The sequence below is a fragment of the Equus quagga genome, unplaced genomic scaffold (genome assembly GCF_021613505.1).
Source record: "Equus quagga isolate Etosha38 unplaced genomic scaffold, UCLA_HA_Equagga_1.0 203_RagTag, whole genome shotgun sequence".
NCBI lineage: Eukaryota > Metazoa > Chordata > Mammalia > Perissodactyla > Equidae > Equus > Equus quagga.
In genome coordinates, this window is record NW_025798627.1 from 4069466 (window position 1) to 4082713 (window position 13248).

Below are 13248 nucleotides of genomic sequence, written 5' to 3' on the forward strand. Positions count from 1 at the left end.
AAATGAAAATAGTCACACGAGATACAAAAAAGGCTTATTACTGGTAGCTTTATTGTATTTCATTTCTTATTTTTACGAAGGATGACTCAGTCCTCTTTCCATTGACATCATCTCTCCTTCATACCCCAGTTCCAAACACCCTTTCCTCCAATTTGGCTTTCTGTACAATTTCCTTCTTTCTTTTTTTTAATCTCACTATATAAGTTTAACTGGATCAGAACACAAGAGGAACATTTTCACAGTATGACTTGTGAGAAACATAGGTGTATTTGGGCTATTCATAAGCGCGTAAGATACCAGAAATAAATGCCAGTGGTTCTGGGGTGGGGCACTTTCATTTAAAATGTGACATTACTTTCTATTAATAACCTAAAACAAAATAGAAATGCTATGATTTAAAACTCTGCTTATTTTAATATTTATCTATGGAAAATTCCACTGAATGATAATTTTATCAAATTTTTAATCTAAAATGCTATTTTTCTAGTCAAATCTAACAGGACTATAAATCTGCTGAGAGACTTTATGTTAAGTCTTGTGATAAGAGAACAAAGGAAAAATGCATTTCCTCATCAAGATAACTTAAAATTTTCAAAGACAGAGAGAAGAATAGGTAAGGAAATGAAACTAATTGACCCACTAAATGCTGAACTTTATCAATAAAATTGTTTATCCATTGGGTGTTTTAGTCACAGCATCCAATAACATTAACACTACCTAGCTAATTCTCGTTAGCTAAATTAGCTCACAGAATGAAAACAACAGGTCACCTATTACTAATGGAAGCTCTGTGCTTTATCCCATATCTAACAGATAACTATTAAGTGGCCACAGGTATACACAAAGTCAGGGAGCCAATAGTTACTGGCCCACCAAACCAACAAAAACATCACAGCTCTCAAGATCCAATCATACTAGTGGGAAAGAGAGACAAAAAGTACCTATAATAACTAAATGGGACAAATTGAGGCTGGTAACAAAAACGTTAACCTGGAAATAAAATGTCTCATATATTAGTATATAACTCTCCCTCCCCAAATATATTTTTCCTTAGTTTGGCAATAATCCAATCTAGGAGCAATTTATCTCAAAACAATCTAAAAGCAACTTCAATTTAGAACTTAAACAGCACTAAGCTAATTAGAAAAGCCAGTAATTCATATTCCAAGAGACTCTGTAGTAGAAAAAAAAAATGTACACTCACTAATGTAAATATATATGAATAAGGACTGCCAAAACTACACACAAGACCCAAAACACCATACAAATTTGATAATTTTCATAAGTATTAGAAATTCTTATTAATCAGAATTATTTTGGCCAAACATTTACTGGAATTAGTCACCAAAATTACCCAATAAAAGTATTTCTTATTTTATTCCTATGTTTCAATTGATAGCCAAGAAATTCCTATAACCAGGTTAAGATACTAAATTGAAATCCACATTAGCCAAAATCTAGTTGGGTAAATCTTGTTAACCTGATTTATTCTTTTTTCTAGTATTACATTATATTTTACACTGAGAAATACATATTCATTCATTTCTGTATTTGCCTATTAAGACATTTATAATAGAAATTAAATGTCTAAATCTTAACATAGAAAGAATACCATTAATTTGTACAGTGGACATCTGAGATGATTAACAACTTATACAATATAATTTAACAAGCTAATAAAAATCTTAGCACTACATGCATATTTTAAAATTTGAGCTTATAAGATTATGAGACCCTATTAAACCAACATATAAATATTCCTATAAGCATATTTATACAAATCTAATCAGTAAAGACTTGAGAAAAATGCGATTCTATTTCCTAATCATAAAAATTATATCTGAAAATGAACATTATTCTCGGTATGTATTTCCTTTCTAAAAGTCTCAGCATATTAACTTCTGGCTAAGGGTATCTTGAATACGAAGAAAAGTCCAAGAAAGAGTCTACGAAGCCGTAAACATTTTGCAATGTTCTGAGATGATTTATACTCTCAAATGACTTTTGGTTAATAAGCCAAAAACCAAGTTAGCAAATGACAAAACAATCAAAATTGAATTCAGTGAAAATCAATTTGCCAACATGCAAACAAGTGAGCTAAATACATTATAACTGAAATCCAATCACTGGTAGATTGACACACTGAATTAGCAAAGTGCTTACACATGTAGTTGGGGGAAGGTTTGTGTGAAAGGGGCATGAATTCATGTGTGCACAAATGGGTATATGTCACATATTACACACTCCCAGTGACAATTTCTTATGTATCAGCTCTGATAATTATACCTCTTTCTCATCCAGGTGAGAAAGCAAGTAACTGAAATAAGAAATGTTTGAAAGAGAGAAGCCCACTATGATCAGAAAATCTTTGGCATTTGTCATATTTGACATCTAAAATTCAGAAAATACAAAAAAAATCACAATCCCATAAAGGAGAAAGCCTTACATAAATCAATCCAGGGTCATACCATTGCCCAACTTCAAGAGCACCATTCTCATTGTATCTTTGAGGGAGTGACATTTACTTAGAGTACAGTGTGAATGATACCACTTGAAGTTGTTTAAGAAATGGTATTATACTGAGCTTGGACAGTTGCCCCTCCAAAATAAGTTGACATATACATACATACATACACACACACACACACTTTAAAAAAAATACAAATGCTTTTGGGTTTTTGGTTAGATAGTAAAATGACTGGCAATAAATTGGCTACTGAGAAACAGCAACGAAAAGCCAAGAATCAGAAAAAGACTTTGCTTTTAGATTAAAATTAAATAATTGATATATAACTTTGAACATCTTATTTAACTCTTTAAAACAGTTTTCCCATTTTACCAACTAGAGGAAATACATATGGTATGCTTGCTACCTTCAAACGATTTTTTAATTGATTTAAAAAAAATAACCAATTCTAGGACTAAAAAGGATCCTGTAACTTCCAGTAACATTTTTTGTACATAAAACAGAGGGCACAATTGGGACTATTATAAAATAGTTTATTACTCCTCTGTGTACACATTGTCTTGATCGACAGAGTTGGAAATTAGAAAAACTATTTTCAAAGATGTCAAGTATTCTGCCCCATTAAAAAGACAATTTTTTAAATTTCTTCCTTACTAGTAGCTATTTGAACTGGCAACATACTAGCTATTGTCATACTATATAGCTAGAAAGGACTTTAATAATCTACACTAGTATTCCTCAAACTGTCTTCATCTACGTTAAATAATAACACTTCACATCTACTAGAATGGGGAAAAAAAAAAGAAAGAAAAACATGTTGGCAAAGATGTGGAGAATCTGGAACCCTTGTACATTGATGGTAGGAACATAAAATAGTGTACCCACTGTAGAAAAAGTTTGGTAGTTCCTCAAAAAGCAAAATAGGATCAGCACATAACTTAGGAATTCCACTCCTAGGTAGATACATACCCAAAAGGACTGAAAGCTGAGACTTAGATACTTGTATGCCCGTGTCCATTACAGCATTATTCACAATAGCCAAGAGGTGAAAACAACCCAAGTGTCCATCCATGGATGAAAAGAGTAACAAAACGTGGTAATATAGACGCAATGGAATATTATTCAGCCATAAAAAGGAACGAAGAGCCAGGCCTGATGGTCTAGTGGTTTAATATTTGGTGCTCTCACCCCCAAGGCCTAGGTTCCTTTCCTGATTAGAGAACCACACTACCCATCGGTGTGTTGGCATACTGTGGTGGCTGCATATTGCTGTGACACCAAAAGCTATGCCACTAGTATTTCAAATACCAGCACGGTCGCCCACAGTGGACAAGTTTCAGTGGAGTTTCCAGACTAAGACAGACTAGGAGGAAGGACTTGGCCACCCACTTGTGAAAAATCTGACCATGAAACCCCTGTGAATAGCAGTGGAGCATTGTCTAACACAGCGCCAGAAGGCGAGAGAAGACGGCGCGAGACAACTGAGCAGGGCTCTGCTCTGCTGTACGCAGGGCCGCTAGAGGCCAGAATCCACTCGATCACGCTAATACCAAAAAGGAATGAAGTTCTGATACATGCTACAATGTGGATGAACCCTGAAAACATTATGCTGAGTGAAATAAACCAGACAAATATATAAATTAAATAAATATAATTAATAAAAAGACAAATATTGTCTGATTCTACTTATATCAACTATCTAGAATAGCCAAATTCATAGAGAAAAAAGGAAGGCTAGAGGTTACAGGGGCTTCAGGTAGGGGAAAATGAGGAATTATTGCTTAACAGTTACACACCTTCTATTTGGGGTGATAAAAAAAGTTTTAAAAATAGATAGTGAGATGATTGCATAATATTGTGAATGTAACAAATAACATTGATATGTACACCTCAATGGTTAAAATGGCAAATTTTTTGTGTGTGCCCATGAGGGATATTTGCTCTGAGATAATATCAGTTGTCAATCTTCTTTTTTTTTTTTTGCCTGAGGAAGATTAGCCCTGAGCTAACATCTGTGCCAATGTTCCTCTGCTTTGTATGTGGGATGCCTCCACAGCATGGCTGAGTGGTGTAGATCTGCACCTGGGACCCGAACCTGCGAACCCTGGGCTGCTGAAGTGGAGCACGCAGAAGTTTAACCACTCGGCCAACGGGGTCGGCCCCCAAAATGGCAAATTTTATACTGCATATATTTTACCATTTAAAAAAAGTTAAACAGCTAGCTAAGATGGCAAAGTCACAACTAAACCCAAAGTCCTCTCTTAATGCAGTTTTCTCCACTAAATCAGAGTATTTTAAGAGAATTATTGGCCAAGTGATTTATTTATCACTTATGTATTTACCTCATAAAGGTGGCTTCACATAAAAGAAGATCTATAAGAAAAATAAGTACAATTAAACATGAAGGAAGGAATATATTATTATTAATCCAAATGGCAATCAATTTTTCAAAATTTGAGCTAATTAGAAGGAGAGGAACAAAAGATTACTACAAAACAAACTTGTATCTACATGAAGTTATTCAGAATATACCTATACTTATTTCAATGTCACCTAAAAATATATCTAAGAGTAAGGTTAATTAAAGTATTTATGTCTCATCTAACATGAATTATCACTTATTTTTGCCAGTGCCAAGAAATAAGGGACAAAGAGCTACATTTCCCATTTCAGATAAATCAGAAAATTTCCAGATATTTTCTACAGATTGCAACCATTCCATCACAACTGTTTCATTAGCAAAACAGCCCTACTATTCCCATAAGTGTGTTATTATAAACATTTTCTTATACAGATTTACTGTTGATTTTTAAAAATAATCTTAGTTTTCCAGCACTAAAAATTTAAGTAATAGTCATTCTCCTAACAACTTGTAAATCTTTGTCAAGGAAAATTAGAATCCTTTCAACCTATGAGAAGTAAAGTTGACTTGAATTTATGGTATTTAAAATACTTTCCTATGCTATTTAAATACTTATTTTTAGAATTAATAACATTTACATTTAAGCTTACATAAATTCTATTGTAATTTCCTAGGTGTAGAAGAAAGCAATTCAGGCAATAAAATTGTTTTGATTTTTTCAATCACAATTTGGTATAAAGCAAAAAAACCCCCCAAAATAGCAATAAAAAACAACAAACAATAAAAGGCATCTTTTATAAAACTTATACCAAACTAACAACATGCAAACTATTAAATAGAACTAGCAATGTTTTCTTTATTTGCACCCAAGATACCATGTGCAATAAAGAATGCTAAATGTCTGAAATAAGCTTCCCTTAGTCTGCAAATTAGGTCGCTTACAACGTTAAAGGTCTCCAAGCTTTCGTTATTCACCAACTCCCTTCCTCATTATCGAGGGAGAAAAAGCATTCTTTTAAAAAGAAGCGCTCATCTGTGGAAACTTTCTAATTAATGTGGTTCAAAGCATGTGCAAGATGGCAGTTTCCTACACTGTTTCAGCATTTTAATTGGCAGAAAATGCTTAGTGGCCTCTTCACAACCCCCCCCCCCCCCCCCCCCCCCCCCCCCCCCCCCCCCCCCCCCCCCTTAAGCGAGCGTCAACTCTATGAGTAAATGAACCAATCTCGGGAAACAAACCATTTCTACCATGCACAGTATACAGCATATTTGGTTTACAGCCGTCTTTGAACAGTTAATGAGGTAGTAGCTGTGTACTGTGGGAGATTTATACACAACAAGTTAACCTTTCTTAATGGTGCAGTAGTCATTAAAAGTAATTACTAGCAGGGCATTCTCTCTAACAGTTATTAACATCTATCAGGGCATAATTAATTTAAGCTTCATTTCTGACACTGCTAATAACCACCTGCAAACAACTAATCAATATTCACTATTAGTAATGTATTTGTTTTCAAAACAAGTGCAATTGCCTCTAAGGCTTATCAGATTGAATAAGCTGTAATTTGCAATATTACTATAGTCAAGCATCTGTCAACAGCTTCGTTAAAATATACACATTATGTATGTCAATATTACAACATAGATAACTTTAAGTCATAATCTCCAGTTGATGTGAAAATAAAGAACTAAAATTTTTTAAAAGCCTTAGAAATAAAAAAGTCTTTTGAATTCTAGATGCAACATTGTCTGTCAAAACATTACTAAATATACTCTCCTTATCTCCCTGTCATTTACATTCTAGCAAAGCATACTTAAGAACTTCTAGCAGGAAGCAGTAGAGCTCAGCATAAGAGAAGAACTTAGTGGTTACGATTACAGGCTTTAGATGGAGAATATTCTAGTTCATATCATGGCTCTGCTACCTGGCAGCTACGTGACCTTGAGCAAGTTACTTAACTTCTCAAAGCCTCCTTTCCTCAGCAAATTTAAGTAAATAAAAGTGTCTATCTTAAATTAAATATCTTTACCTTATAAAACTGTTTAGAACACATAGTAAGGTTCCAATAAATATGGGCTATTATGATTAATTTATCTAAAGTTATTTTCCTATTGCAAAGAAATTAATCAAGAATAGGTAGGTACCTGGGAGACTTACTTTGTTATGTGCTGAGAGCACTTCCTTTTATTTGTACTCTTTAAAGCTTTAAGGACCATCTCTATCCCAAATAAAATTCTTATATACTGAAATGTGATATTCTTAAATATGTCCACCCTATCCCTCCACTATGAAAAATTTTAAAATTTTGCCCTTCCAATCTTTTACCTTGCAGACTTCCATTTTTAGCCCCTATTCATACTTCTCAATTTCATCTTTTATTTACTATGCAAAAGCACCATTACAACTTGGGGCATTTCAAGCAGAACTGCGTTCATCATGATTTTACACATGATGAAGTTCATGAAAATCCCACCCATTCTAAGACCACCATATTATCAAACTACACTAGGCTGATTGATATATTCATAAAATGATCTTCAAAGACTCATTTTCAACAAGTGTCTTTCCTGGGTTGTAAGTGAAAGCTTATAGACTAATACCAAGTGATTTTTTCAATCAATAAATATATGAGCTCTTACTTTTTGTCCAAGGTACCCTCTATCTTAGGCACTAGGGGATGAAAGACTCCGTCACTTCCTTTAGGCGACTGAAGTTCAACAAAAACAGATAACTAATCCAATAATTAAGATCCCCTAAGCTCTGTACTATGATGGAGACACGAGAGGATGTCAAGGAAGTGGACTTAATTAAGGCTAGGATAGTCAGTAAGTTACCCCAAAGGGGCTAATCCTTGAGCTGAATCTTTGCGGAATCACAGTAGTCAGTCAAGTAGAGAGGTTTAGAATGTGAAAAGGCAGAGAGGAATGAGGGAAAAACAGCATAATCTGTTATCAGGAGTTCATTATGGTTAGAGCTGAGAGGAAAGAAATAAATGGTGGAGGATAAGGATGGAAAGGTAGGTAGGTAGGCAGGGGTCATATTCTGGAAAGTCTGACGGGCCAAGTGAATGACTCTGAACTTTGAACAATATAGCATAACGCGGTTTCCTAAAACATACGAGAAAAAATATAACTAGAACATCACACCAAATCCATTTTCTCATAGATATTATTGCTTATAATATAAAAGATATAAAGAAAAATATTAGACAGTTAATGAAAAACATTAAATAGTGTAAAGAAAAATGGGAAAAACCATAAAGGTGACACCAGAATTAACTAAATTTGGAAGATAATAGCATGGTCATTAATCGCCCAGAGGATTTATGAGAAAACCTTAGGGTTGGTGGGCTCTATCATTTATTAGGCCTGGGAACTGTGTGCAAATTACTAAACTTTTCTATACCTCAGCTTCCTTATCTTTAAAAACAAGAATCATATAACAGCTCTTTCATGTAATAATTTAATAGATTATTGTTACAATTTAATGAAAAAAATGCATATAAAAGACTTAGCACACAAATAGCAAAATGCTTAAACTTCCTAGTTTGATCCTAGCGCTATCACTTACCAGCTCTGAGACCCCCGGGAAAGTTATTAGATAACATTCTCCACCTCACAGGACTATTGTGAGGAGTAAACAAATTGATTTTAAAACAGTGACTGCAATATGTATTTGTTAATAAAATAAAAATATGTATTAACCAAACTCTTAACTATCACTAAAAAGAAAAAACCCTGTCACAGAATCTCATTTGCCATTTTAGAAAGATAAATCGAGCTTAAGTGCTAAGGATGACCTACAAAGGGGACAGGAACACAAGCAGGGAAGATTATGAGTTATTTCAACTATTCAGTAAAGAACCAAGAAGGACCTGAATTAAAGTTATGACAGAGTGGATGGAGCTAGAAGATACTTACGAGAAGACTCAACTGGACTTGACAATTGATTATACAAGGGAAAAAGAGAAACAAAAACAAAAAACCTAAGAGAAAAAAAGCCAAAGATTTTCAGATTTTCTCAAAGAATGAACTTAACAGCATTTGGGAGTGAACAAGAGGTAAAAACTTTATGTGGAGTAGAAGTTTTGAAAAATATTAAGTGGGAGATACCCACGAACATCAAGGTGGAGCTAACTAGCCAACTGGATGCCATGTGCCTGGAGAGAAGCTTAAAAATAGTTTTGGTTTTACCTTAGTTGAAGCTCTCTAGATGTGCCCATGACGAAGTTCATGTGCCAATCACCGGCATTTCTGAGACGTTCCTAGAGTTTAACCACAGACTTCCCTTTTTACTTCCTTAAAAACTTCATAATCTTAGCTTTTTGCAAGAGGCCCTCAACTCTGTTAAATGTTAAGTAATTATAACACCAAATAACTTAAATTACAGGCCCCATTATCAACACTTGCCCATCAAGAAGGATCTATTTATCACAAACCTGTACTTTCTTTTTATTCTAGTTCTCTATCCATAGCAAAACATCCCTCTGTAATGCCAGAAGAGATAAGTAAATGTTACTGTGCCTCCCGTCTTCCCCTGATCTTTTTTAAGCACACATATCTAAACCTCATTAAAACATATTGAAAGTCACCAAAAGGAAGGCAGTAATTTAGAATTACTCTCCAATTCAACTACATTAAAAAATAAATATACAAAGAGACTATTTTGAGGAGAAAAAACTTAAGTCTTTCTTACCTGATGCCCCTATATTTGTCTTATCTTCAGGAACCAGATTTTTATCCTTATTTAAATCTTCAACTAAAAGTTTGTCAAAATGCTCAATACAAAGTCTGCTGTCAATTTGATATAACAAAGCAGGGCAAAGGTATGTAAATAGATCCGGTGAGATCGGAGAGTTGGCACCGTGACCATAGTATTTTAACAACTGAGTGACGTTCAAACACTGCAAGGAAAGTGATAAAACAAATTAAGTAAAAAGAGTACTTTAAGAAGGTTAAGTAGAAAAATAAATTACTATATAATAAAAAATATTCTAAATATCATTTAAAAATAATCTGTAATACACAGATATGTATTACAAATAAAGCTTTCTGATAGAAATTTACGATAGGAATACATTCAACTTGATTACTGAAGACGTTTTATGGATTTTAACCATTTTCCACTCCAACACATGAAAGATAATGACTTTCTGCCATTGATAAGAGTAACTCACAGTTACATTTCCAAGATTCTTAAGGGGTGAGGAGAAAAATCACTTCCCCGGTCAAAGTACAATCATCAATCATTCAAGATTCTTATTTGTGAAATAGTGTTAAACAGAGTACTTCAATAACTTTATATTAAAATATGCCATAATATAGACATTTTTACTGCCTAAGGCACCCCGAAAGAATATCATATTGAAGAATTCTATCCCAGTGCTAAAACCAGAAGACGAAAAAAAGGCAGCTTCATCCACTGGTACTTTAAGTATAAAATACAACAAAACAACAGCAAACAAGTTTGGACCTATCACATAGTGAAAACAAACATCTAAAATTAACGCAAAGAAGACTGTACTGCCTCTTCTTCACACATATCAATGCTGGTTGCATTCTTGTTTACTGAACTGCTACCTGATTATGATTTTATCTATGGTCCGAAAAACCAAATCAAAATATACAAACAGACAGACAATTCTTAGGTCTGAACATGAGGTACCATCCTATCCAATGCACAGAACATCTCCAGAAATCCTGAGAAAATTCCCAATATGCATCAGACCTGTGAGGATACAAAACAACAGGTCTATGATGCAGACCCCAGTCTGATACAGAGAGTAACATTAATGATAATATCCAGATATTATCAACAAAAGATTCTAGGATATTATCCATAGTAATAAATGAATATATTTCCTTAAAAGTAGACTTAAGATTTTAAATATAAGTTATTTTAAAATCAGTATTTATAACTGTTAAGAACCAAATATCTGATGATTTATCTAGGGAAGAAACAAAGATATTTACTTAGATGCAAAACATACTTCAATAACAGAGACAGAAACAGCAAAGGGTGAGGTCATTTTCCACATTAGATGGTGCTGCTTTTCATCCGTATGAACAAAAACGTCAATAATTTTTTCTAAACTTTAAAGACTGCTAAAAATTAGAATAAACAACGGTGTTGATATACCTTTAACGAAACAAAAATAAATGTGTTTAAGGTGAACAGTTTAAAAAAAAAATCAAGAAGGAACCAACCAAATGTGAAAGCATTTAAAAGAGCATGAAAATTTAGAAAATGCACAATCCCACTACTATTGGAGTTCCTTATTATTATATCTTTTTGCATTCATCCTAAACCTGCCAAAGGCATGAGAAAAGACTAACTCCACGAGCAAACAGGCCCTATCATAACCTGACAGAAAACTAACCTACTGTATGTGCAGAATACCAGACTTTGGAGCTAGACCAATGACTGGGAACCATTCCACAGTTAATTCATTAAGTTAATAATTATGAAAAAGAAACTGTCAGGGCCGGCCTGATGGTGCAGCAGTTAAGTTTGAGGGTTCCACTTTGGCAGCCCAGAGTTAACCGGTTCAGATCCCGGGTGCGGACACGGCACGGCATGGCACCCCATGCTGTGGTAGGCGTCCCACATATAAAGTAGAGGAAGATGGGCACGGATGTTAGCTCAGGGCCAGTCTTCCTCAGCAAAAAGAGGAGGATTGGCGGCAGATCTTAGGTCAGGGCTAATCTTCCTAAAACAAAAAGAAACTGTCTAGTCACTTTCCAAAAGGAAAGGTTGAACAAAAAAGGCTTTAATTCTCAAATATCTAGAAACCAGCTAACAGTAACAACATGAAAACTACCTTGGGGAGTCAAAACAAGTCATAAGCAAGACAGTAAAATAAGGAAAGAAAATAACTGATATATTTTCTAACAACTTTTAAACACTTAGATTTGAGGGATGCAAACTTGAAAACAAATAATGCAAGCGAAAATTCAGATAAAAATCTTAGATCTGATTTTGATTCCTTAATGTATTTTGTTAGCGAACATTATCTGGAAAGAAGTTTGGATATGATTGACCAGTCCAGTCCACTGTTACTTCTCTGTTTGCAGCTATCTTTTTATACTTACCTCATGCTGACGGTCATCTTCATTATGATCTTTGTGACTAGCAGCTGAATAAATTGCACTTTTTTTAACATGTGGTGCTTCTCGCTTTCTAGTATGTCGAAGTTCCCCTTCATTGTCAGGATCAAGATCTTGGTGTCCATGACCAGGATCATGACCATTATGTTCTGGAAGACGCACATGAGAATGGCCTGGGTTATGTGCGCGATCAGGTTTGTGGACCCGATTATGCTCATATTGTTCACCCTGATCACGGTTAGGGGGAAAACCTGGTGTAATAACCTCAGAATTTTCAGTGCTTTTCTTCCTATTTTTCTTTCTCTTTCCTTTTGGTAGCTTACTTTCAGATTGTTCCTGTGTTTTATTGGTCTCTGTTGAAGGTTCATGGCCAGGCTCCCCACGCTCACCGTGAGTAATGGAAACATTAGGAAAATGGCGAGTAGTGTTATGATCGAGGTGATGATGCAAACAATGGTGATGACATAAGCGATGATTACGGTCATGCATATGTTTATCATCAGATTTGACAGATACTTCAATTGTCTCTTTCTCTGGATCACACTTGTGGTTTCTTTTTGTTGATATACTGGTCACAGTTTGATTTTCTGAATTTAAATGATTATGGGAATGCTGGTGGTTATGTGAGTGAAAATGCCTTCCCTCTTGAACTGCCAAAATATCTAAATGAGAAACATGATCGTGGCCAAGATCCTCATGATTAATCTCAACTACTTTTATCTCTCCAAGGCCCAAGTTTGTTAAAAGTTTCTCCAGACCAAAAAAGGATAATCTTCCATTTTCACCATAACGATCAAAAAGTTTTTCAATATAATATTTTTTTTCATTTTCAGCATACAGCACTGAAAATTTGCTTGACTCCGATTCTGTCATTCCACGATGGTGTCTGTGATGCTCTTCAGAACCATGGTCATGTTCTTCATGGCAATGGTTGCAATGATGGAAAATAAATGTCAGCAAACAAATGAGGCAAAATTTTGTGTGCATATGTACCTTCATTTCTATTTTTCCTAAAGGGATTTAAAAAGAGAGGCAAGCATTAGTTTATACTTAGGCACATTCAAAATGATCATAAATTCCCCAGCAGTTGCCAATCCATTAGGCAAATGCTTTACTCCATTTCTTTCATGGTTATAAATCATTCTTTCCTTCTCCAATACCGTAGAAAAATGACCCCTTTTAATTTATCAAAATTGTGTACAGTCCTTTGAATAAATACAAATTGCTCAAGACTTATCTACAAGACTACTCTGACCCCCTTTAAGCACAACACTGATGAGCCTATGCATTTATACAGGAATTGTTGGCTCCT

The 13248-nt window shown here is 34.5% G+C and overlaps 1 protein-coding gene across 2 annotated transcripts in view; it reads right to left on the bottom strand.

Moving 5' to 3' along the window:
* LOC124233464 (zinc transporter ZIP10) overlaps positions 1 to 13248 on the bottom strand; it is a 60239-nt gene that overhangs the window by 25549 nt on the left and 21442 nt on the right. For both annotated transcript variants that reach the window (XM_046650568.1, XM_046650566.1), the window contains exons 2-3: positions 11922 to 12946; positions 9526 to 9733 (exon numbers count right to left, since the gene is read on the bottom strand). In XM_046650568.1, coding sequence (XP_046506524.1) covers positions 9526 to 9733; positions 11922 to 12935 — 1222 coding nt within the window. In that variant the 5' untranslated portion in view covers positions 12936 to 12946. The remainder of the gene's footprint in view (positions 1 to 9525; positions 9734 to 11921; positions 12947 to 13248) is intronic.